We start from the raw sequence: 25,000 nt of genomic DNA, 5'->3' as shown, positions 1-25,000 counted from the left end.
CCCCCCGAAGATGGTGATGTCTCAGTTTTGCTTGAGTTGCCTGGTGCTTTTGATACATAACATGCTAGATGGTCTAGTCTAGTGAACTAGTGAACTAGTGAACTAGTGAACTAGTGAACCGAACTCGTGAACCATCCTAGTGAACCATGCTCGTGAACTAGTGAACCATCCTAGTGAACAATGCTAGTGAACTAGTTTAGTGAACTAGTGAACCATCCTAGTGAACAATGCTAGTGAACTAGTTTAGTGAACTAGTGAGCCATCCTAGTGAATCATGCTAGTGAACTAGTTTAGTGAACTAGTGAGCCATCCTAGTGAATCATGCTAGTGAACTAGTTTAGTGAACTAGTGAGCCATCCTAGTGAATCATGCTAGTGAACTAGTTTAGTGAACTAATGAGCCATCCTAGTGAACCATGCTAGTGAACTAGTGAGCCAGCCTAGGCCTTTTGGTTTTTCCATAGATCTTTGTTCTCACAAGATTTTTTTCTCTCTCCATCTTTCTCTCTCTCTCTCTGTACCCTCTTTCTCTCTCCCTCTCTCTGCGTTGACAACCTCAGCTGAACTGCGGTGGATTCAAGACCAGGCCAGGCCCAGCTCTCTTCAGCACAGCAGAAAAGACAACAGCAAATAACTGCTTTTTTGTTGTTTCTTTCTGTTACAGAAATATCTCAACACTCTGCACTGATTTAGAGGGGAAACTTGATGATCTGTGATCATCAAAGACCCTTCCCCCCCTCTCTCTCCTCTCCTCTTTTCTCCTCTCCTCCCTCTCTTTTCACTCTGGAGGGCTGCTAAGCAGAGCAGGGCCACACACTGTTTGTCGTCCAATCAGCAGAGACCAGCAGTGATCAGCAGCAACTATCTTCCTAACAACCGACATTCTAAAAATATGTCTTTCTTCTTTCGAGTCTTTCTCTCTTAACCAGATTCCATTCCAACATGCAGAACACAGAAAAAAACAAGAGTAGCCTAATTGAAATATCAATTTCTACCAATATTTCTCGCTTTCCTTAAACCCATTACGCTTTTCCACGGAATGTTTTTTTTCCAGTTTTTCTTTTTTTTTCTTCCAGTAAAAAAAAAAGAAAAAAAAAAGCGTCTTCTTAGAGTAACCAAAGTCCAGTGTTATACAGTCTTGTTATACCGGCCTCTTTGGGGACCTGCGACTAGCGACTTGAATACTGCCCATTTCATTTGTTGGACAACTTAGAGCTCCGAGCTGCAGCGATTACCATGACAATGATCAGTGTTACCCTTTGCTGACAAAGCTGAGCCCCCCTCCCCGGCCCCCTCACTGACGGACACTCACTCGTAAACTGAAAGAATGCTTACCATTGTCTGACCCAAAGGCTCCCCTGCCCCCCCCCCCCTCCCCCCCACCCCTCCACCAACCCACCCAGTAGCAGCAACCATCCCCTCCCTCTCTCCCTCCCTCCCTCTCTCTCTCTGTCCCTCTTCCATGAGGGCCTTCCACTGCCTCAGCCCGAGGGACTGTGTGTGTGTGTGGTGCGTGGTGTGTGTGTGTGTGTGCGCGTGCGCGTGCACGCGTATGTGTGTGAGGTTATCCCCCGTCGTCGTCCCCGACGACAGGACGAGCAATAGGTGATGAGTGAAGTAGGCCTCTACTTAACAACGGGGCTAACCGGCTCTCTGGTCAAAAGCTCTGAATGTCGAAGCTTTGCTGCTGTCGACCGTGGGTCTGTGGGGGCCTGAGGAGCTAGCTACCAGCCCAGCCGCTGATCCTCAGTAAAGCCCCTTGTTACCAAGCCGTGTGAGAGAACCAGGCAGGGTCAAATTAGATTTCCGAGCCAAGAGAAAAAAAATGCATTCCCCCCCCCCCCTCCGCGCACCCTCGTCCCCGGCCAGAGCCAAGGTATGAATATGGTGTCAGGGGCCAAGGTCTCTGGGCAGCGGTCCTAATGGAGGCCTAATGCTGGGCCTTCAACGGGAGCTGACTAGTGTCAACACATTCCCACCACCAGCACACATTCTGTACTGTGTGCCGTACTCCAAGCAATACGGTAAGAAAAGAAACAAAAACACTTTTTTGGGAGGACTTATGTGTATATTCTGGAACTTACGGTAAGTAGGCGGAGCCGCCCTGGAGTTTGGCCCCCTCCCAGAAGCAGTCCAGCGGGGTGATGATCATACAGGGGAACAGCTTGTCAATCATCTGCAAAAATGGAGGAGCGGTCGCCACGGTTACTCAAACTGTACAACGACAGTACACCGCGCTAGCTAGACTGATCGTATAGAAATGCGTACACACAAGAAAACAGATTGGAATTTCGTAACTTACCCTTTCAATCATGACATTTTCTATGATAGGGACTCCCGATTTGTAGCATATTTTATTGAGATCCCATGATCTGAGGAGAAAAACATTGTACAACATTAAGACACTGTATCTACAAAACACAACCTTTCTGTAAGCTGTAGGTGAGGTCTTCTCTTAGCAACCGTCGTGAGGTCGTCGAGAGGTCGTACACTCAAACTTACTTTCCGAACAGAGACACTTGGACCTTGCTGGCGGACAGCGCGGCCTCCAGGTGAAGCAGCAAGGAATCCTGGGTAAGAATATTGGTCCCCTCCTGTTTGGGGGTCTGTATGAGCATCTGTGATGTGAACACATTCTCATCTCCCTGCTTCTCCTTGGTGTACCGAAGCTCCCGACTCACTCTGCTACCGGCTGGAGAGAGAGAGAGAGAGAGAAAGAGAGATGGAGAGAGAGGAGGATGAGTTCGAGACGTCGTGGGAGACAAGCGAGTCATCGTGGGGGAGACAACAATTGAGTCATCGTCTCCCGTAGAAAGTGGGTTGTTATTTATGTCGCGTGCGATGTGACAAGACAAGTAAATTGTTATTTTCGCCCGGGGAGGAAATCTGACGTAGTGGAGGTGTCAATCAACAGAGTGAAACTGGTTTTTACAGTTTTTTTTCACGAGCTTTTTGAAGATTTACAGTACAGGCTAATCGAAACCAGGGTTGAGTAGAAAAGTCGGTAATTGGGTCGGGTTTCTAATTTTCACATTTTTGCCCCCCCCCCCCCTCCTCCTCCTTCTCCTGCCAAGTCTTAAGATTGTAAATAGCGGTACTGGGTTCAAACCAGAGTGCAACAGTCATATCATCATACACACATGCGCACATACACATACACATATATACACACACACACACACACACGCACACATACGCGCACACACCACACACACACACACACATATGCGCGCACACACACACACACACACACACACACACACACACATACACACACACACACACATATACCACACACATATCAGCCAACGCCCTTGCTTGCCAGTGTTGGTTTTGAAGGCACTTCAGACACACAGCGTCTCGTCTAGCCAAGAGGAATGAGTCAAAGCTTCTGATTGGCTGCCTCTGTGAACCAGATGTGGCCTGTTGGGAGGAAATCCTCCCACAGTGTACAGCACCCCCGATGCCCAAAACCCCATCAGAAACAAGGCATGCAGACAGGCAGGCAGGCAGGCAGGCAGGAGCCAGAATGGCCGCCCACCCCCATCAGAAACAAGGCAGGCCCTAAACCCCAGAATGGAGGCACCCGGCCCCCAGTTTCACACTCAGTCCTGTGAACAGGACCAATGACAACTGCTGTCAAAAACCTAGGAAACGGAAGGATAGTATGCCATCAATCAATACTCCTACAGCCACATTCCACCACACCAAGCAATCCAAGAGACACGGAGAGAGAGGGAGACAGAGACAGAGACAGAGAGAGAGAGAGGGGGAGAGAGAGACAGAGGGAGACAGAGAGAGACAGAGACAGAGAGAGAGAGAGAGAGAGAGAGAGAGAGAGAGAGAGTGACAGTGGGAGACAGAGACAGACAGAGAGAGACAGAGAGACGGAGAGCTAGAACGTGAGAGAGAGAGAGCGAAAGAACAAAAGCTAATGGTGGTGGTGGTGGTGGTGGTGGTGGGGTTGGATGGAGGGATGAAGAAAGAGAGAGAGAGAGCGAGAGAGGGAGAGAGGGAGAGAGAGAGAGAGAGAGAACAAGGGGCATCCATGCTGTTGATGTGGTATGCCGAGAAGGCCTGGATGGATGAAAGCATCAAAGCCCTGTTAGAGAACCGGGGAGTCCAGCCCCCTAATTACTGGGGGCTGGCCTGAAAAGAGGGAGCAGGGGATGTGTGGGCTCTGCCAAGGGGAGATGAAACACACCGCTCTGGAAGAGACCGAGGCTCGTCTGCCCCTCCGTGCTCCGCTACATGACAACCCCGCAGAGGCTGGCGCTCTCTCTCTCTCTCTCTCTCTCTCTCTCTCTCTCTCTCTTTCTCTCGCTCTTTCTCTCGCTCTCTGGCTGTATGGGCATGCCATAGAGAGCCTCTCCCTTTTCCTATCTATCTCCTTTCTCTTTCTTCCTCTCTTCCTTCCTTTCTTTCCTCACGTTTCCCTATTCTCTTTCTATCCATCTCTTGCTCTCCCTTTTCCTCTCCTCGATCCTCTTCCTCTCCTCGACCCTCTTCCTCTTGCCTTTCCACTCTCTTTCCCTCTTTCTACCTCTCCTGTTCCACTCCACACTCGCTCTCTCCCTCTCCCTCTCCCTCTCCCCTTCTCTTTTCTCTCTCCCTCTTCCTCTCCCTCTCCCCTTCTCTTTTCTCTCTCTCCCTCCCTCCCCCAATCCGGCTCCTCTAATTGCGGGAGAAGAAAAAAAACAACTCTCTCCTCTCTCCCGTCTCTGTAAGTGTGAGCTCAAGTTAACACAGCCTTGGAAACACGTCAACAACATCTCGCAGGGTTTTCTCTCTCTCTAGGTCTTCTAACCTACTTTGACTGTCTGTGTGAATTCATCAAAAAGTAGGCCAGGTTCCTAGTCATTACGCATTATGAGGTGTTTAAGCATTTCGGAAAAAGCAACTGACACGTTTAATGAGGAAAGGACACTGTTTTTTTGTTTTGTTTCAAAGTCGGCCATTGTGCCGTCGAACGTTTGAAGTCGACATTTCGATCCGATTTAGGATGACACGGTCCTACCCTAGCGACACCAGCAGTAGCCTACTACAGTAGGGCCGACTCTTACTCTTAAGAAACATATATTTTTTTAAATGAACAAAAAAAACACGTTTAAAAAAATAAGACATTTTTAAAAACTTTTTGACTTCCCTGAAGACATTGTGCTCATATTTAATGTGTTGGGGCATGGACAGGAACTGGGCTTCATTCTCTGGCCCTGTAATTACAATGCTCCTGAAGTAAATTATAGCTATTTGTGTCTTGTTCTTCCCATCTGGACCACCCAGCTAGCCAGAGCGGAGCGCCCCGGCCAGAGCCTGGTTGAGAGGGCCCCGCCACCCCTCCTCCACCCCCACCCCCCCTCCACCCGCCACTCAGTCACTCTGCTCTCTGCTTCCCTCCAGATGGAGGTTGTTCTACGCTCTGCTCTGCGCTCTCTTAAAGGGACAGGCGCACCAAATACCTCTACTCTAACAAGACTTCTGTTCTGACTTCAATACTAATAGCCGTGTAACAAATATACCATCAATCAAATCGATGAAACCACCGGTACAGGCGTTAGCCCCGACCGGCCTGGCTGTAGAAGGTTCTAGCATAGAGACAGGGCTACCTCATGCTACCCCCTGTGCTAATGAGGCTATATTAGATGGCTCTCTGGGGGCAGCAGGCCTTGGCTGGGAGAGGGATAATGGTTGCAGGTTTCAAGGTTTCAAGGATTCTGCTTTCCCTGGTTCCTCCACACCTCCATCTCCACCACCACCACCAACTCCCACCTCCAGCACCCAAGGACCAGCAGCCATATCAGGCTGGCTAGTGTGAGGCACCCCCCCCCCCCCCTCTCTCTCTCTCTGCCCCCCTCCCCTCCCAATGGGCCGTATGGAAAGTGACATGTAATTATCCAGGGAGACAGACCCCCTGACTTCTGGTGTCAGCCCACTGCTGGACTGTGTCGGCTCCAATCTCCCTCATGTCCACCCCACCCCACCCAACCCCCACCCCACACCACACCACCGCAACCCCGGACAGGAAACACCACTGTCACCCCCCACCCCCACCCTCCCCCTCCCCCCGCTGCCCCTACCGTATCAATCCATTTCCTCTATCATCAATCCACTTCCTCCATCATCTGTCTCTCTATTCCATCTAAATCCACTCACACAAACCCGTTGTAAAGGTCAGGTGTCACAGGGTAGGACTTACAAGCGGCAGCTGTTTCCAATGGGCCAGGATCAATCTGATTCACATGGTCAATTAACCAAAGTAGTTTGGAGGCTTGATCAGGAGGTATTAAAAAACAAAAAAGTGGAAGAGGAAGAGCGGAAGAAGAAAATGTGTCCGGTGGTCTCGCGCCATGGCCTGGGGTGGTCCAGTGGTCCAGCACCGCGGCCTACAGTGCACAGATATACCCATGTTGGCATGGCTTCGAATCCAACCCATGCCCTGCTGACATACCCTCTCCTCCTTACTTTCCTGTCTACCTTCCAGTAAAAAATTACAAATATAAGAGAGTGGGACTTCCCCCACTCAGAAAAAAATGACCAAAAGAAATAAATAAAAAAGTCCCTAGTCCAACTCCTTCCCACTAAACGGCGGGGTTGGCCACCACCGTCACAAAACCACTAATCGAAACAGTTAACGATCGAGTCCCTTCTGGTCCCCACTCTTCCCAGGGCTGGCTGTGTGTTCCAGTACGGCCTCTCTGTCGGCCCGGGCCACCTTCAAAGTGGTGTGCAGCAGATTAGCTAGATTAGGAGGTGTGCAGCAGATTAGCTAGATTAGGAGGCCCGTGAAAGGCCCCCTGCTGCTGTTGAGGAAGTCCCACAAGGAGGAGTGCTGACAGAGACAGGCTCTACCTGCTGCAGCCACCCAGGGACGCGCGCACAACGTACTGTAGACACAGACACACAGACAGACACACACACACACACACACACACACACACACACACACAAGCGCGTGCGAACACACACAGACACACTAGACTAGTTCTGTGGCCTGGGAACTGTCAATCCCTCATCAGGTCGCTTTTCTCCCGTTTCTCCCTCTCTCTCTCCCTCTCCCTCCCTCTCTCCCTCTCTCTCTCTCTCTCTCTCTCTCTCTCCCTCTCTCCCTCTCTCCCTCTCTCTCTCTCTCTCTCTCCCTCCCTCTCTCTCTCTCCCTCCCTCTCTCCTCTCTCTCTCTCTCTCTCTCTCTCTCTCTCTCTCTCTCTCTCTCTCTGTCTGTGTCTGTCTTTTTTGGCCACAACTTTTTAAACCATGCAGTCTAAAACAACAACAACAGGGCCTAGATGTGGCCCTCAGGCTACAGCAGCACAACAAGCCTTAGAGAAATAAATTCTTCTGCCTTTTAAATGTTTTTTCAATCGCCCATCCTTTACCGAGCACACCGCCACCTCCCTGCCACGGCCCCCCCAGATCACCAGCAGCAGATGGGGGGGGGCTCTCCTCCCTCATAGAGGGACGCAGGCCGCGGAGATTGAATACAGGCCTTTTGTCACTCAGCCCCTGAATTTCTTTCAGATGTTACCCAACAAACAGGATAAAATAGAGAGGGAACGCTCACAACAAAAGTAAATGGACCAAGACTTTCCCCAGTGAATAAAACAATGAAGGGGAGAGAAGTGAGTAGGGGTGGGGGTGGGGTTTGGCTGGCTTCATACCTTACCTATAGAAATACAGTGTGTGTGTGTGTGTGTGTGTGTGTGTCCGTATTCGAGGAGGCGTGTGTGAGTTAGGGGTGGGAAAAAAAAGGAAATGTAAAGGGACCCCCCCAAACCCCCCCCCCCCCGAAAAAAATAATAATAAAAAAATAAAATAAAATAATATACCAACATCACAAACTTCAACTTCCATTTCAGAGCCCCCTCACCCCCCGCCCCCCCCCCCCCAAAAAAATACAACAAAATAACGGCAAAACAACAAAAAAAGGCCAAAAAACAAAAACAAAAAAAACTCTGCTTCAGTTACAATCTATTGAGATTGTGACAGTGTCAGCAGCATTGACAGAAATGTCTGCCGGTGTTTGGTATTTAGGCTCTGTCCTATTTCCATATGTATAGGCTGGCCTGTACTAATTATGCTAATGATTCCTAGTGTTGGCTGCTGTGAAAAATGGTCACATTAGGCAGTCCACTGGTTGCTAATGCAGCTTAATGTGCGCTTGAAACATACATTCATCCCACCATGAAAGGCAAAATTTTTCCACGTTGCTGGTCTCATTCAGACTAGAAATGAATTTATTGAGCCCTGGACCATTTCTACCCCCCCCCCCCCAACCCCAAGTACCAAGAAAATGTTTTTTCTACCTTTTTTCTCCTTCTTCTTTTTGCAGGAAAAGGGGGCAAACAGGCTAATGGTGTAGAGAGGAGAGAATACGTGGCAAAGTCGTAGCTAGTCGTAGCTGACTGGTTGTGTCACTTTATTTAAAACGGACCAAAGAGAAGCGTCTCAATGGGGAGGAATATAAAACCTGTCCAAGTGAATGAAACAGAGAGCTGTATGGGAGAGGAGATGAGACAGTGTTTCAACTGGGTCGGTAGTACGAGCCAAGCTTTCTGACTTCCCCCCGTAACTAATGTTGAACATGAGCTACAGGAGAACATGTTTGTGATGTCAACGTTAAAAAGTCATGTTTGATGATGGTTCTGGTGTAACACTGTGAACGCACTCAAATACTGTAAACATACTTTGTTTGTTTACAACAAAACTATTGCCAGCCAGCATGAACGTACATAAAAATACCAAAATTCCCTTTGGACTATGGTTCTTTGTTGAAAGGATTCAATTAGTGAAGTCGAGTCAAGTCAAATTTATTATTCAATTAGTGGCAGCGTCAGTAAATGGTTGCATGTCTTTGGAGGGAGAGAGTGGTGCAGCTTGGAGGGAGAGAGTGCTGCAGTTTTGTATTCAGCTCATGTGGCTGTCCCTTGGGGACTGAGGGCCTAACCAAGATGGGAATACTAACTGCAGTGGTGGGAGGTGGTTTGTGTGTGTGTGTGTGTGTGAGTGTTCCCCTGTCTATGTGTATGTTCGCCTATGTGTGTGTGTATGTTTGCCTGTGTGTGTGTGCAACTTTGAGTGTGTCCTGGGAGGTGATGGGGGACGGGGTTGGGGGGGGGACGGGGGTGGAGGGGTGAAATAAACATTTCATCTGACCCAGGTTGACTCTGCCCTTGTTTGTTCTTTCTACTGGTGAGGTCTTGAGGCACAGCGGTCGGAGTTTATTTATCTAGCCAGGGCGCTGGAGCGCACCATTCAACTCCAATAATGCTCCATAGGGCTCCCTTTCTCCTGCTCCTCCTGACTGGAAGACTGGCTATTTCTTTCTTTTCTTTTCTTTTTTTTTTCTGCTTATGAATTATAGCATTTACCTTTTGGGGGTTTCTTGTTTAGATAACTGGTCCAAACACAGAACCGGTCCACATGTTTTTCCGACGACGCGGCTCTGAGCTGCAGAGGCACTGTGCGTGGCTGCGTAGCCCCGGCCTCGGAGGTTGGAAGGTGTCTACTGGTTCCTCTGTGGAGCAGGTCAGTCATGCTATGTGTGTGTGTGTGTATATATGTCCCCCGCCCTCTCCCCCCCGCCCCCGCCCCCCGCCCTCTTCCTCTAAGACATACAGTCTGTATAAAACATATGGTGGGTCTGCTCTGCTCGCCACTCTGCAGTATTTGGACAGCTTGTCTATGTGTACATGTCTGTCAGGCTCACCAAAACTGTGTCGAGAAGGATGGGTTTCGTTAACGCACACAAGTACATACTTGTACTGTATATGTAAACCTTAATTTTTCCACTCTAAGAAATCTGCTATTTGAAACATACCGTGCTAGCTGAGCTGGCTCGGACGGTAGCTAAATATCATAAACGTTAACGGCGATTCGACAGAACTGGTTATAGCTACGGCTATATAGCTTCCAGAGATTTCCAGAGGAAAATAAAACATGTTTTTTCTACGGAGAAAAAAATATATATATCTTAGCGAGTCGCTTGCAGTGGTGAGAGAAATGTGTGTCCTCGGAGAGAGACAGAGAGGGAGAGAGAGAGGAGGGGGGGGATGAACTGTTGTTTTTAGGGGGAATGGGAAAACGTAAAAGAGTATAGCACCCTAAACCTTAGCCCTAGTGCTCCCCAACCCCCAACCTCTCCTCCCTACACTTCACTTCTTTATTATCCCTCCTTTCTTCCTTCCTTTCTTGCTTTCTTGCTTTCTTTCCACCCTCCAGACCAGACAATACAGGCTAGGTCACCCTCTCCCTGGTCCCACCCAGGACTGCCCGTCCCTCTCCTGGTTTGGTGACCGCGGCCATATTGACCCTGTAGTACCATCCTCAATAACAAACAACTCAACTCAAGACAACAATATAATACTGACCTCACAACAATGTTTGTTAGAATATGACTGTATCTGAATGTCGCACGATAGTAGTACTTGCACTCTGTCAATGACAATAAAGTTGAATCTAATCTAAGAGTTGTGTCTCTCGTTGTGCCACTCTGTCTAGTGTTAGCCAACCGTGGGATGTAGCCTGTTAGCCACCTCAGTATAAAACAGCTAGGTAGCGCTCACAACCCAATTAGCGCACCTTTTTTTCCACTCAGGTGTGCTGTGTTATTTTTGAGGGTTAAATCCACGACACCTTCCCTCAGTTTGGAGCCAGACATGTTCCTTAGAAACAGCTACCACATCAGATGTCTGTCAACATTGATAAGACACACACACACACACACACACACACACACACACACACTGTAGCCCCAACGTAGGCTGTATTCTGTTCTATTCTAGAATGTAACAGCATACAGGATGGGTTTAACACTACAATGTTACAATGAAGCTATAACACTCTTTGCTGTTTTCCCTGTCTGCCTGCCTGCCTGCCTGCCTGTCTGTCTGTCTGTCTGTCTGTCTTCCCTCCTCTATCTGCCTGTCTGTCCTCTCCTCTGTCTGGCTGTCTGTCTGTCTGTCTGTCTGTCTGTCTGTCTATCCTCCTCTGCTCTCCTCTGCCCCATGTGTTACCAGCGCCATACTCTCCCTTCCCTTCCTGGTGCTTGGTTGGAGGAGGCAGGGGAGGAAGCAATTAAAAAAGCCCTGGTGGTCCCCTGACTTCACACAAGCAGCAAGCCATCTACACTAGGTGGCAAACATGACATTTGGGTGGGGGGTGGTGGTGGTGGTGTGTGGGGGGGAGGGGGGCCTGGGGAGGTGGGGGGTCTGGGGGACAGATAGAGCCTGAGGAGGATATACGATGGGGAGCATATGCTCCCACACACACAGCTGGCCCTGGGAGAGAGAGAGAGAGAGAGAACATGAAGAGTCATATCCCTGCTCCTAATTCAGCCGAACTATCATGTTATGGACAGACCCCTATAGATCTATAATACTACCGGCTCCTACCGGATTGGGGTTAAAGCTGTTTGTTTCGGAGACTTTTATTTATGTCTTTATGTTGATGTGGCCTGATCGACCGCAATCGAATGCAGGCCCACACACACACACAGCGCAGTCGGAGCTTGGAACGTGCTCCTGACCGGCTCCTCCTGCAATGCTTCATGGCTGCAAGTTGTTTGTCTGTGAAAGTAGATGATTTAAACACCGGTTCTGGGAGATAAAGCGCGGGTGCTTTGATAGTAACAGAAAAGCGTGTTCTCTGGGGTCTAGACACTCATCTCCTCTAATGGAGAAATAGAGCCATAAACTCCCCTATCCCATTAGGAAATATCTTTCCTCCCTTTGTGTCAAATACTTTGTGTCTGTGTGTGTGTGTGTGTGTGTGTGTGTGTGTGTGTGTGTGTGTGTGTGTGTGTGTGTGTGTGTGTGAGAGAGAGAGAGAGAGATAGAGTTGTATGTGCTTGTGTGCTTGTGTGTGTGTGTGTGTGTGTGTGTGTGTGTGTGTGTGTGTGCGTACGCATGTGTGTGTGTGTGTGTGTGTGTGTGTGTGTGTGTGTGCGTGCGCATGTGTGTGTGTGTGTGTGTGTGTGTGTGAGAACGAACCTCTCCTTGTTACCAAACCACTTACTCCCCATTCAGCCCAGAGCAGCTTTGTCAATGGGCTATTGGGGGAAACAACCAGGCAGAAACTTTAGTGACATGGCCACTGCCTCTTAAAGGCACAGCAGTCCATTTCTGCAATACACCACATTTCACTCGCAGAATACCATGGCAAACTTCTGCTCTACAATGGCTTCATCAAACTATCCCCCCTTTTTTTTAAGCAGTTAGTGTCTTTCCCCCCCCCCTCCTTGTTATGACAGACGTAACTAGGAACTAGGCGTAGAAGCTGGAGAGATTGTGACAAATCACTTTGCTTTAATTCCATAAATCCTCGCTGCTTTGCGTCCAAGATCACACCGCAAACTGTAATTATATTATAAGTGATTGAGTCGTATCGGGATATTCTTCTCGCCTCACACCAAAAAACGTTAAAAAAGAGGAGAAAAAAGAAAAGAAAAGAAAAAGAAGTCAAACTCTGAGCGTCAGATGGGGGACCACAAGCATCTCAGTGACAACAGCAGACCACCTCCTTCACTTCGGTTCCCTCCCAAAAGCGTTTCGAGAACAAGCAAATAAACACAGAGACACTTTGAGATGAGAAAAAAACACAAAAACAACAACAAAAAAACCCAACCCTCCAGAGTGTTTACCCTACATCGCTGTGGCTCCTCTTTATAGTGTGCAAAACAGGTGGGTAAGCCTCAGCTGTATTCACTTATGTTCTTATTTTTTTTTCGTAGAAAAAGGGGGTGCCTTGCCTGCTTGCCTTTATTATTGAATGGAATCCAATGGACCACACAGGGAGGTGAAAAAGGGGAAGGGGGGAGGGGCAGCAAGGACTCAAAGATGGCTAACTATTCACACAGCCCATCTGCTCACGGGATCATGAGTGAGGCAAAAGCCTAGGGGGCTTAGGAGGAATTTGGCAGTGTGAAAACCAAATAAGACCTGCCAGAATATGCATAGATATGCTATTGGAATATGCACAGAATATGTACGCTTTTAGGCGAGAGGGGGGCGAACGGGAAAGGGGGTCAAATAAAGATGTTGGCATGGCCATGGTAAAAGAATATATAGGCTAATGTCAGGAATGAGGTTTGGAGGTAGGGAGAATGTAGGGAGGTAGGGAGATTGTTAGCTGGTTGTGTGCAATACAGTTTTGGAAGCCTTGAACCCTCTCACAACCGCTTCAAACGCACCTATGTAACGGTAACTTTCCCACCAGCGAAAAAAGAAACCACAGCCACAAGAAACACCTCACAGAACCTCAGAATAGCTGTCAAGACAAATAACACAAAGCACCCGGCTACTTCTACGGCCCAAATCCAGAGAAAACAAGGACTTTCTCTGTGTCGTTCACTCAAACATGAACAACTATTGGGGAGAGAGAGAGAGAGAGAGAGAGAGAGAGAGAGAGAGAGAGAGAGAGAGAGAGAGAGAGAGAACTGTGCCTCCACAAAACCAGCCACCTCAACTAGCCCAACGATGCGACAAGCGTCAGAGAACACAGCCCAGCACCCTGCCTTCGAGGGGCCCCCCCCTCCAGCAAGACTCCAACTCAATGGCACAATGTGAAGCCTACAGGTTCATTTGGGACAGAGAGGCCGAAAAAGGACACCCCTCCATCACCCCTCCATCACCCCTCCATCACCCCTCCCTTACCCAGACACAAATGTCCCCCAGAAATGGAACGCCTGACTCACCTTCCACCCATAGCTCCTCGATGTCTGTCTCGATGGCTGCGACCCTCAGGCCCACAGACAAGGCTCCGAACACAAGCAGCCCAATGAAAAGGACCTTTCCACAGTGTCTCTGGATGTGACAGCCTAGTGAAAAGAGGAGAGCCTGGAATCTCGCTCGAATCCACAACGGGGCTTTCTGACCCACTGCCTTCCCCTATGAGTGAGTGAGATAGATAGAGAGAGAGAGAGAGAGAGAGAGAGAGAGAGAGAGAGAGAGAGAGAGAGAGAGAGAGAGCAAGAGAGACAGGAGGAAAACATGGGAAATAGAGAGAGAGAAAAGCGTTATTAGAACGTTATTGACAAGTGCTGTCACAGGACATTATGAATGACATGCTTCGTATGGCTATGTACGCATAATACAAGAACAAGAACTAACTTTTCAATGGCTATTTACTGTTTTTGAGATACCAACCTGTCATACAAAATGGTCTTCCCTGAGTTGCTCAGCCAGGATAAACCACTAGGCAAGGTATAGGCAACGAGATGCTAACATACTAATGAAATGGCTTACTTGACTTTCTAGTGTCATATCGAGTCAAGCAACGCCGAACAGATGAACAGATGTTGTACTCTATCTCCACCTCATGGAGACTACACTAAAACATCAGCTCATTGTAAGATCCAAGAGATTCATCCAATCATATGAAAGATATAACTGATTACAAAAGACATGCAACAAGGAAGATGTAAATTGTGGAGCTACAGGACTGGGGATGTTGAAGCCCATGGGCGTCATCATGACCATTCATTTTTGATTGGAATGGGACATCACAGTTGTCAGATCTCAGGGTGAGAGACAGGGTGTTGTTTCGGAGCCAGAGGAGGCCTCTTAGCAACAAAAAGCAGCAGTTTTCAATTGGGATTTCAAGCACTAATAATATACTAATAACAACCCTTTTCTAAGCTTCTAAAATACCTATAATAAGAGTTCCTATGGTCTGCATAACTACTTTGATTCTGATTTAAACTCTCTCCCATATAAGTGTGCTGCTCTCACTGAAAATGTAGTGTATGCATCCAAACAAGCTCTAAAACCTTGTTACACAATGGTGCAGGGCACTAAACTAAGACCAACTGCTGACAGCTAAAAGTGTGACAGACCTCAAGATGTTGGATTTGAAACATTTGAGACAGACAACCTACTTTAATACTTTTCCGACTCAAAGCCTCTTAGCATGAAAGGGATTTCTCAATGGCAAGGGGGGAAAGTTTCTGCACAATATAACTCCTGTCATTTTTGTAGTCAAACATTGTTTGAAGGGATTCATTCAATCTTTCTAAACATGTCACTAGTACAGAAACTAAGAGTGATGTTTTGGGTTTCATTCCGCAGTTCTGACACATATCCAAGCGTTCATGCGGTCCAGAGATGCTTTGTCAGATAAAACTTAATCAGTGAATTCCTCTTTGAGGACCTACCGCATTTTCAAACAAACCGTGCAGTTTGAAAGAACCCGAGTTGGCCATAACTTCACACAAACAAGAGTTGAACACATCCAAAACGCGCACAATAAAGCAATAGGGGAATACTTAAAGCCTTTGGAAAATGAATGGAGGGACTTATTCTCATTCATAGTTAGATCGCTGCTTGAAAGTTAAAACATCAGTTCGTGCCAGAGTGGCCACACACGAATATGCTCCGATGTTTGCTGAAACGTTACAATGTCGCGTCTTATTCTCACAGCGTGTCTGATCTCACTCTGATATTGTTTATGAATTCCATCACATTTACACATTAAAAAAAACACTCTTAGTCTACTATGAGTCCTGCTTTTAGAGCATTAGTGAGAAAGGGTTTTCCTGCTCAAGGATCAGAACATAACAACTTATTGCACAGTAGCTGATGAATGAAACTTTATGCATAGATAATTCCGCTCAAATAATTTTGTCACCTTAGAGATCTGTTTTAGTGCGAAAGCAGCGTGGCAGTAACTGGGTCTCCGGTGTAGGTCTGATGGGTTCACTGGCGGCGGGGGAGAGCGCGTATAACTGGGGGGTAAATCTCCGCACACACCGGCCCCTGGGACTCTGTGCTCCGAGGCCATAGTCCAAACGAGAGAAGACGGAGAAACGGTGCTCGGAGTTCAGCAAAAGCGACAATAATCCCAGATAGAAGACGAGCGCATCCACGGGGAAACAGTCAGGGGAACACCGCGTCTTAGTGTTGCGTTGAGCCAAAGAAGTCTCGCAACTGCATCCCATCATTATGTGCCCCAATCCGTATAGATCCTCCGGTCTTCATCCGTCCCGTTATCGTGGTGGTAACACAAAAAAAAACAACGTTGCGAAAAGTCGTTGGAGGAAAGTGTCCCGAGCATAGATCTACTCAAGTCTTCTGCCTCTGATCCCGGACTCGGAGCAGTAACATTTGGAGAAGTTAGCGGCTCCGCGAATCCTGAAAAGGGTGGTTGGATGGAAAAGCGCTCCGGTTCTCATTGGCTCAAGGAAGAGGCAAATTACTTTGCAAACATCTCCTATTATTAGCTGCTAAGCAACAGCTCACCAAAGTGGAGAGAGAGCGCGGGACCACCCAGGCAGGGGCTGGGAGAGAGGGGAGGCGGGGGAGAGAGGGGGGGGAGGGGGGGAGAGCGGGGGGGCGTCAGGGAGAGAGACTCTTTCAATAAACTCAGCACACACTGCAGCCTTGCTCTGCTCTGCTCAGCTCCACACACATTCCCAACAGCCCAGCTCGTTTTTTAAGAAGCAATCACACACATGCACATCTATTGATACAACAGACAGACAGACAACGTTCTCGTTTTCTTTCTTTTATTCCCGAAGATGATAAAGTAGTTATCCAGACAGTATGGTTTCTCACTCTGACCCAATTCTTCTTTTTCCCCCAAGTATTTTTATTCAAAAGTTACACAATACAATATGATTAAACATGTTGATTTCCATTTTTTATTTTTTTTTTATTTTTTTTACAAATTTCTGCCCACCCCCCCACCCAACCCCAAACATTTCCAATTCGAATAAATCATTGAACAGTGCAACTGTGCACTAAACTGGACTTTTTTCTCTTCTTTTTTCCCCTCTTTTTTTAAAATAAATAAATAAACCCAAAAGCAAACTAACAATTATCTTTAAAAGGTTTTACATTCCGATTTAAAAGTTTTTCGTTAATGCTTTTTCACACCTCCAACTTTCTCACTAATTTGTTTGACTTATGTGGATAATAATACTGTTTAGCCAACAATCAACCTTGCTCCACTGTGTCATTTAACAAGGTATGTACACATGGCCCATCCATTTAAATCACTTCAAATTACAGGTTCTTATCTATTTATACATCATTCTTAAGTCATAACAGCCCACCTTTTTAATGCTACTGTGCCTATGCAGTTTCCCAATGGCAGCTGGTTTGGTGCGAAAGTCTGGGTGCTGTTGGTGGTCATTGACAGCTGTAGGTCTGTCTGTCTACCTCACGTATTCAACTTCTAATGGCTGTATAGTATCTGTCTGTCTGTCTGTCTTCTGTATAAGGTATTTAAAGTCTAATGGTTCTATAAGTCTGTCTGTCTGTCTGTCTTTCTTCTGTGTAAGGTATTCAACTTCTAATGATAGTATAGGTCTGTCTGTCTGTCTTTCTTCTGTGTAAGGTATTCAATTTATAATGGTTGTATAGGGCTGGCTGTCTGTCTGTCTGTCTGTCTGTCTGTCTGACTGTCTGACTGTCTGACTCTAGTGTAAGGCATTACACTTCTAATGGCTCTAGTCAGCGAGTCTGTCTGTCTGTCTGTCTCTAGTGGAAGGCATTCAACTTCTGATGGTTGTATAGGTCTGTCTGTCTGTCTGTCTGTCTCTAGTGTAAGGCATTAAACTTCTAATTGCTGTAGGCCTGTCTGTCTGTCTGAGTAGTGCATGGCATTCAACGTCTAATGGAGTTTGCGTAGACCTTCATACTGCCTGGTAGTAAAGGAGTTTGGGTAGACCTTCATACTGCCTGGTAGTTATTTGTTTCCTCTCTGTCACACCCAACTGACAAGTACTGTACTTAACTCTAACTCTGTTTACCTGAGGCTGGGGCTGTATAGTATAGCTCTACACACACACACACACACACACACACACACACACACACACACACACACACACACACACACACACACACACACACAGAGAAAAGCACACACGCACACAGTGCACAAGAGCACGCACAATCACACACACACACACACACACACACACACACACACAGAGCTCCACCAGCTTGCACTGGTTTATTAACACAGGGATCATACTTAATATACACATATAATTATGCAGTTCATACTTCCCAATTAGTTTAATGCTAAAAGCATGTAAATGCAATCATGATTTAAAAACATATAGTATTACCGAGGACATAATGAGGAAGAATACATCTGGTAGTCGTTATAGATAAACCACATATACAATGACCACATGAGCAGCATACAATACATATGAAACTAAAATAATTGCTGTTATGGTAGACATAAACTTGGGAGTTTGGCTTTGAGCTGCCAAACTAATCAACACCCGCAATTAAGTGGAAACCCAATCAAGCTACAATCATATCTTCCTGGTAGACACTTTTTTTTCCGCCACACATACAATGCAAACGCCAGACATGAAGCTTAGAAAACACAGGCTACTCGAAGTTCATCCGTTCATTTGAGCCACTGGAGGCAGAAATCAGAGGATGGGCTCATCGATAGTGGTGTGTGTGTGTGTGTGTGTGTGTGGGGGGGGGGGGGTTGAAATCATTCACACATGTCTGATATTCATATTATACAGAGAGGGGGTGGAAGGATGGCAACCAGCTATAGTGATCAGCTCCGGGGAGGCTGGTGGGTGGAAGAAGGGTGGTAGAAATCGGAGGATGGGGGGGGGGGCTATTTCTACCTCCACCAGCCTCCCAACTGGATCAGCTAGTTGCTCAATTTGTAGGATTCGATGAGGGGAGAAGGTAGCTGGAAATTGGAGCTAATGTAGGAATGTGAGGAATTGCCCTGTGTGGTAGGGGGGCCCCTAGTAACCCTAACAAACGGAGGGAGGTCCTAGGTCCGGGACTGGAGGCCTTGGATAAATAAACCACCCAGATGACCATGCGCTGTCCAGATATATGCCATCGTACAGCACCCCCCCCCCCCCTCCACCCCACCCCCTCCAAACATAAACCGACCCGGCCCAGGACCTTGGCCCCCCTCCACCCGCCCACCCCTCAGTGACCCAGACCCCCCACCCCACCCCACCCCACCTCACCCGGGCCCACGCCCGCCCAGGCATGGCCCAGTTCCGTATGTGCGATGGTTATGAGTACAGAACCACTACACACACACACACACACACACACGCACTCACACACTTGGCCATCACACACACACAGCCGTCACACACACACACACATACGTGCACACACACACTCAGCCGTCACACACACAGCCGTCACGCAGCAGCTGAGCTGGACGGTTGCAGTTGACTGACCGGGTGTTTATTTATCGTAAAGCTAGGCGTAGCTCGCTTCTCTCCCGTCCTCTCTATCTCTCTCTTTCTTTTCCTCTCTCCCTCTCTCTTTCTCTCTTTCTTTTCCTCTCTGTCTCTTTCTCTCTTTCCTTTCCTCTCTCTCTCTCTGTCTCTGTCTCTTTCTCTCTTTCTTTTCCTCTCTCTGTCTCTTTCTTTGTCTCTCTCCCTCCCTCTCTCTCTCTCTCTCTTCCTCTCTCCCTCTCCCCCTTTCTCTCTCTCCCTCCCTCCCTCTCCCTCTCTCTCCGTTATATGGTCTTGTTAGGGAGACAGCGGTAGGTTGCACATTCTCCTGGGTTTGAACGAGAAGACTAGATCATTTGCAGTTGGCCGCAGAACATACGTTTGAGAACTGACACAAAAATGCAGTTTCTAGGGGATTTTTGTTACTTTAATGTTGAAATGGTCCATGAAGAAAACTTGCAAAAACAGTAACATTTGACACATTGCACCAATTAGGAGCGCCATTTCATTGTCAACAAAAAGAAACTTCAAAGTTCTGCATGATTAAATGATGTATCGAATTAACATAACATTTCATAGGGTTAGTGTTTCCCACAAGCAAGCCTACTCCTAGACTTCAGGCGATGTCGAGTCTCCACTGAAAGCAGATTTCAATGGTCAGATGAAACTTGCAGTTAACAGAACAAAAATAAATCAGTTCAGAAGAATTAAATCATTTTCATCTTCCTACGTTAAGCTCCATGAGCCCCGGCCTCCTGTTGAAGCCAACCAGAAGTGACAGCAAAAGTGCTTCTCAACCAATATTCAATGGTTGTTGGGTGAATATTCACAAAGCGTTCTTAAATATTCGTAAGCCAAAAGGTGCATTGTAACAAAATGACGTGTACATGTACGCTTTGTGGGACTGTGTCAGGCTGAGAAAGAGCCGACCTGCCACCCACCGCTAAAGATAAGATTAATTATGATAATGTATTTCTTTCCCCCTTTGTCATCGCAATGAATGGTTGGTTCCCTTAGAGAAAACACACACACACACACACACACACACACACACACACTTTTGTGTTCGTCTTTGTTTGTGTTGTTTTAACAGGGGTATTGTCAGACTGTGCTGGCAGGTGGCAAAGCCAAAATCAGACATGTTTGTTTTTGGGGCGAAAAGCATGAAATCCAAAAATTCTATGTATGTGTATCTGTTCATGCACTCCAAATGTTAGAATATCACTACATTGTGAAGTGAGTTAGACTAACATTATGAGAGAGAGAGAGAGAAAGAGAAAGAGGCCTGGGGCGAACATAGGGACGAGAGAGAAAGTGTTATTACAATGTTATTACAAGAGAGAGCTTCATTGCCATGTAGTCAAAGTGTTCTGTAAAAGATCTCTATGAACTCATGCTCCATTCAAATGCAATATCAAATCGTCTACATGATTGACAAGGTAAACAGGCTGGCTATAAACCTATGCTTCACACTTCCATATCTTCAAAATGTTTAAACTTAATGCCTTTAGATTAATAGACAGATTAATGAATTAATGCTATATTTGTCCTCGTCATTTGTTTGGGTAACTTATTAAAAACTATTATTACCTGACAGACAGGTATAATCGAAGAGTTAATACAGAGAATGCAAAAAACAAACCAAATTGCAGACAGCATGTCACACAAGTTCAACCAAGACAATCCTCAGACAAAATACACTGAATTCACACAGGTCAAACGTGACACAATAAGGCAATAATAATAATAATACTAATAATACCAATAATAATAATAGTAATAGTAATAATAATAATAATAATAATAATACATTGACAATAAGACAGGCCATACTGGGAGTTGCATGGATGTGACAAGCGTCCTTCATTCACATCCTTAAATGAATACATAATCCCTCAAAAACACACTCAACGAAATACTCCATACACACACACAAACACACACACACACACACACACACACACACACACACACACCCACCCAGCCTCCCCAGTCAGGGAGATGGGATCCTAGGCTCTGAGATTAACATAACTGGCATAACTAGGTTCACGTCTGAGTCAGACAGACTCAATTAAAGATATCAACTAACAGACAAAGGCTGGTGCACATGTGCCAACACGGCTTAGCGTGGCCTAGTGACTGTGGAGGAGATCCTTATCTCTGCTGTCTGCTCGGCTGTCTGCTCCCAGGCTTCTGCCCTGCTCATCTGAGTGGGCCTGCGTGGCGTTAGAACAGCTATAACACTCACAGCTGTGTTATAACATGTTCCTGTAGGGTTAAAAAGCTACAGGGTGTAACACACACGCGCACGCACACGCACATATACACATACACATACACCTCTAATATGAGTTAGTGTGAGTCTCACTCACACACACACACACACACACACACACACACACACACACACATACATCTCTAATATGAGTTAGTGTGAGTCTCACTCACACACACACACACACACACACACACACACACACACACACACACACACACACACACACAAGCATGCACGTACAAAAGCACACACACACCTCTGATATGAGTTAGTGTGAGTCTCTCTCTCTCTCTCACACACACACACACACACACACACACCTCTGATATGTGAGTTAGTGTGAGTCTCACACACACACACACGAACAAAAGTGCACACACACACACACCTCTGATATGAGTTAGTGTGAGTCTCTCTCTCTCTCACACACACACACACACACACACACACACACACACACACCTCTGATATGTGAGTTAGTGTGAGTCTCACACTATCTCACACACACACACACACACACACACCTCTGATATGTGAGTTAGTGTGAGCCTCACACACACACACACACACACACACACACACACACACACACACACACACCTCTGATATGTGAGTTAGTGTGTCTCACACACACACACACACACACACACCTCTGATATGTGAGTTAGTGTGAGTCTCACACACACACACACACACACACCTCTGATATGTGAGTTAGTACACACACACACCTCTGATATGTGAGTTAGTGTGAGTCTCACACTATCACACACACACACACACACACACACACACACACACACACACACACACCTCTGATATGTGAGTTAGTTAGTGTGAGCCTCACGCGGGCCAGTGGGGTTATCGGCAGCCCTGCATGGCCCTCCTGCCACACACAGGCCTTTGTAGCAGCAGAAGCAAGTGCTCTTTCTGTTGAGTTAGCTACTTAAAGGCATCTGTGTGTCTGTGTGTGTGTCTGTGCATTGAAGGTGGGCGTCGGGGGGGGCTGGGGAGGGAGGCATGGGGGGGGGGATGGGGGGTGGCATGGCAGTGTCTTAAAAGATAGTGTGTGTGTGTGCGTGTGTGTGTGTCTGTGTGTGTGTGTGTGTGTGCGCGTCTGTGTGTAAAACAAAAAAACAACACAAAAAAAAAAGAAGGGAGGAAATTCGTTTGTGCCTGAAGAACAGAGAAGACAAATTGAGGAAGTGTTCAGTTAACGTGCAGGGGTCAGCGGCAGACAGGCAGGCTTCTCCTCCTGGCTTCTTGGGTGGCCTCGCCGCTCCCTCGCCTTCCACACTCTCAAGCCCTCAAGCTCCCAAAACCACCCACCCATCAACCCCCACCCACCCCTTAACTCCACACCCACCCCACCACACACACAAACACCCACACCAGCACGCACGCACACACACACACACACACACATTCCCTTTGAGCCAAGTGGGTGACTGACCGCCTCCTTCAATTGCTTCAATCTCTGAAAAACGTAGTCTCTCCCCCCTTCTCTCTCCCCCCTTCTCTCTCTCTCTGTCGTTTGGTCAGTGTGACTCTGACCACCCTGTACTGGCCTTATTGAAGTCCAAGACAGGGTGCTACCAGAGCTAAATGGGACTGTTCTGGCAGTTACCGTCAGAGCCATACAGTCCTACCAAAAACAAAGGTCCTACCATCTTGGCTCGAAAACCTCCAATGACAAGAACATTCTGAGTGGGAATTCTATTTAAAACTCAACTGTCACCGAACCTTCGGTGCCAACATGGCGGTCATGAAAAAAAAAAATCCCCAAATCTCTAGCCGATCTCTGTATAGTAAAGTCTGTGTATGGGTCAGGGTGCTCCACCAGGGCTGGTGGCTATGGACCTCCTCCAAGGAGGTGTATATTTATATCACTGTCGACACAATGTCTTAATGATTTATTATACCGTAGGTCTCACAAGTACCACGGCACTTACACTACCCACAGTAAGTGCCAAGTAGGGTTGCCAACTTTCTCACTAACAAATACGGCACAAAACATGGCGCGCCACTGCACGGGGCGGGGGGAGGGGGGGGGGCAGGGTTTGCAGGAATTGACGCATTTACGCTATATGTAGTACGGATGAGGGGGCCTGTGATTGGACGAATACACGGGACAAGGGAGGTTCCGTATATTCATCCGAGCCCAAAATACTGGGACATCCCGGCTAATATGGGACAGTTGGCAACCCTAGCCAAGGGCCCATTTAGCCACCCGCTGTCTGTGGACATTAGCATTCATTAGCAGCATTAGCATCATTTGGGATGAGGGACCCTGTTACTGCCAGAGACCAAAGCCTGCTGGAAGAGGTAGGCGACACGCAGGCGGGCAGAAGGAATCTCAAATCATAAGTAGCTTTCTAACAGTTGTGGATCATGTAACAGATGTTTCCTTTTACACTGACATTCCACCTCATTATTTTCAGCAGACCTGGGAGTCAAATACAATTAGCTATTTTTCCAGCACTTGGGAAGACGTGACACTTGAAATTAACACACGATTCCGACACAGCAGGTCTGATTTCCACAACCTGGTTTCTCTCATGAAGGCCCACGTACGTGAAGTCCGTTCTGGGCTCTCGATGATGGACGGACAGCCTCTAGTGAACAAACAGAGCTACCCAGAGACAGAGCTACCCAGAGACAGAGCTTCTCAGAGACAGAGCTATCCAGAGACAGAGCTACCCAGAGACAGAGCTATCCAGAGACAGAGCTTCTCAGAGACAGAGCTATCCAGAGACAGAGCTACCCAGAGACAGAGCTTCTCAGAGACAGAGCTATCCAGAGACAGAGCTATCCAGAGACAGAGCTTCTCAGAGACAGAGCTTCTCAGAGACAGAGCTACCCAGAGACAGAGCTTCCAGAGACAGAGCTATCCAGAGACAGAGCTATCCAGAGACAGAGCTATCCAGAGACAGAGCTACCCAGAGACAGAGCTTCTCAGAGACAGAGCTACCCAGAGACAGAGCTTCTCAGAGACAGAGCTACCCAGAGTCAGAGCTTCTCAGAGACAGAGCTTCTCAGAGACAGAGTTATCCAGAGACAGAGCTTCTCAGAGACAGAGCTACCCAGAGACAGAGCTTCTCAGAGACAGAGCTACCCAGAGACAGAGCTTCTCAGAGACAGAGCTACCCAGAGACAGAGCTTCTCAGAGACAGAGCTTCTCAGAGACAGACAGAGCTACCCAGAGACAGACAGAGCTACAAAGATACAGACAGAGCTACTCAGAGGCTGATAGAGCTACTCTACCCAGGCTAGAGACAGCTAGCTAGCCCAACCAGAGACAGCTAGCTAGCCCAACCAGAGACAGCTAGCTAGCCCAACCAGAGACAGCTAGCTAGCCGGGGCTGACATCTGATCCCTGGGCAACACTGGAAAACACAAGCATCTGTCACATTTGGCCTGCAGGGGTGGGGAGTGACACTGAACACTCAACTGGTTAGCTCCCCCGCGCCCCCACCCAGCCCCAGCTCTTAACCTGCCCCCCCCCCCCCCCCCCCCCCCCAACCCCAATCAACCCAGCCCAGCTAC

The 25,000-nt window shown here is 47.5% G+C and overlaps 1 protein-coding gene across 1 annotated transcript in view; it reads right to left on the bottom strand.

The window, feature by feature from the left end:
- ptch2 (patched 2) overlaps positions 1–15,779 on the bottom strand; it is a gene marked incomplete at its 3' end in the record, with an annotated part of 33,244 nt that extends 17,465 nt beyond the window's left edge. The window contains exons 1-5 of the mRNA XM_080546895.1: positions 15,618–15,779; positions 13,687–13,879; positions 2,502–2,691; positions 2,302–2,371; positions 2,084–2,175 (exon numbers count right to left, since the gene is read on the bottom strand). Of these exons, the coding sequence (XP_080403021.1) occupies positions 2,084–2,175; positions 2,302–2,371; positions 2,502–2,691; positions 13,687–13,879; positions 15,618–15,770 (698 nt within the window). The 5' untranslated portion in view covers positions 15,771–15,779. The remainder of the gene's footprint in view (positions 1–2,083; positions 2,176–2,301; positions 2,372–2,501; positions 2,692–13,686; positions 13,880–15,617) is intronic.
- Positions 15,780–25,000: the final 9,221 nt, after the last annotated feature.

This window comes from Nansenia antarctica (assembly GCF_963989245.1).
Source record: "Nansenia antarctica genome assembly, chromosome: 16".
NCBI classification, from domain to species: Eukaryota; Metazoa; Chordata; class Actinopteri; order Argentiniformes; family Microstomatidae; genus Nansenia; species Nansenia antarctica.
The sequence above is the reverse complement of the archived record's forward strand: the minus strand, read 5'-3'. Positions and strand labels throughout refer to the sequence as shown.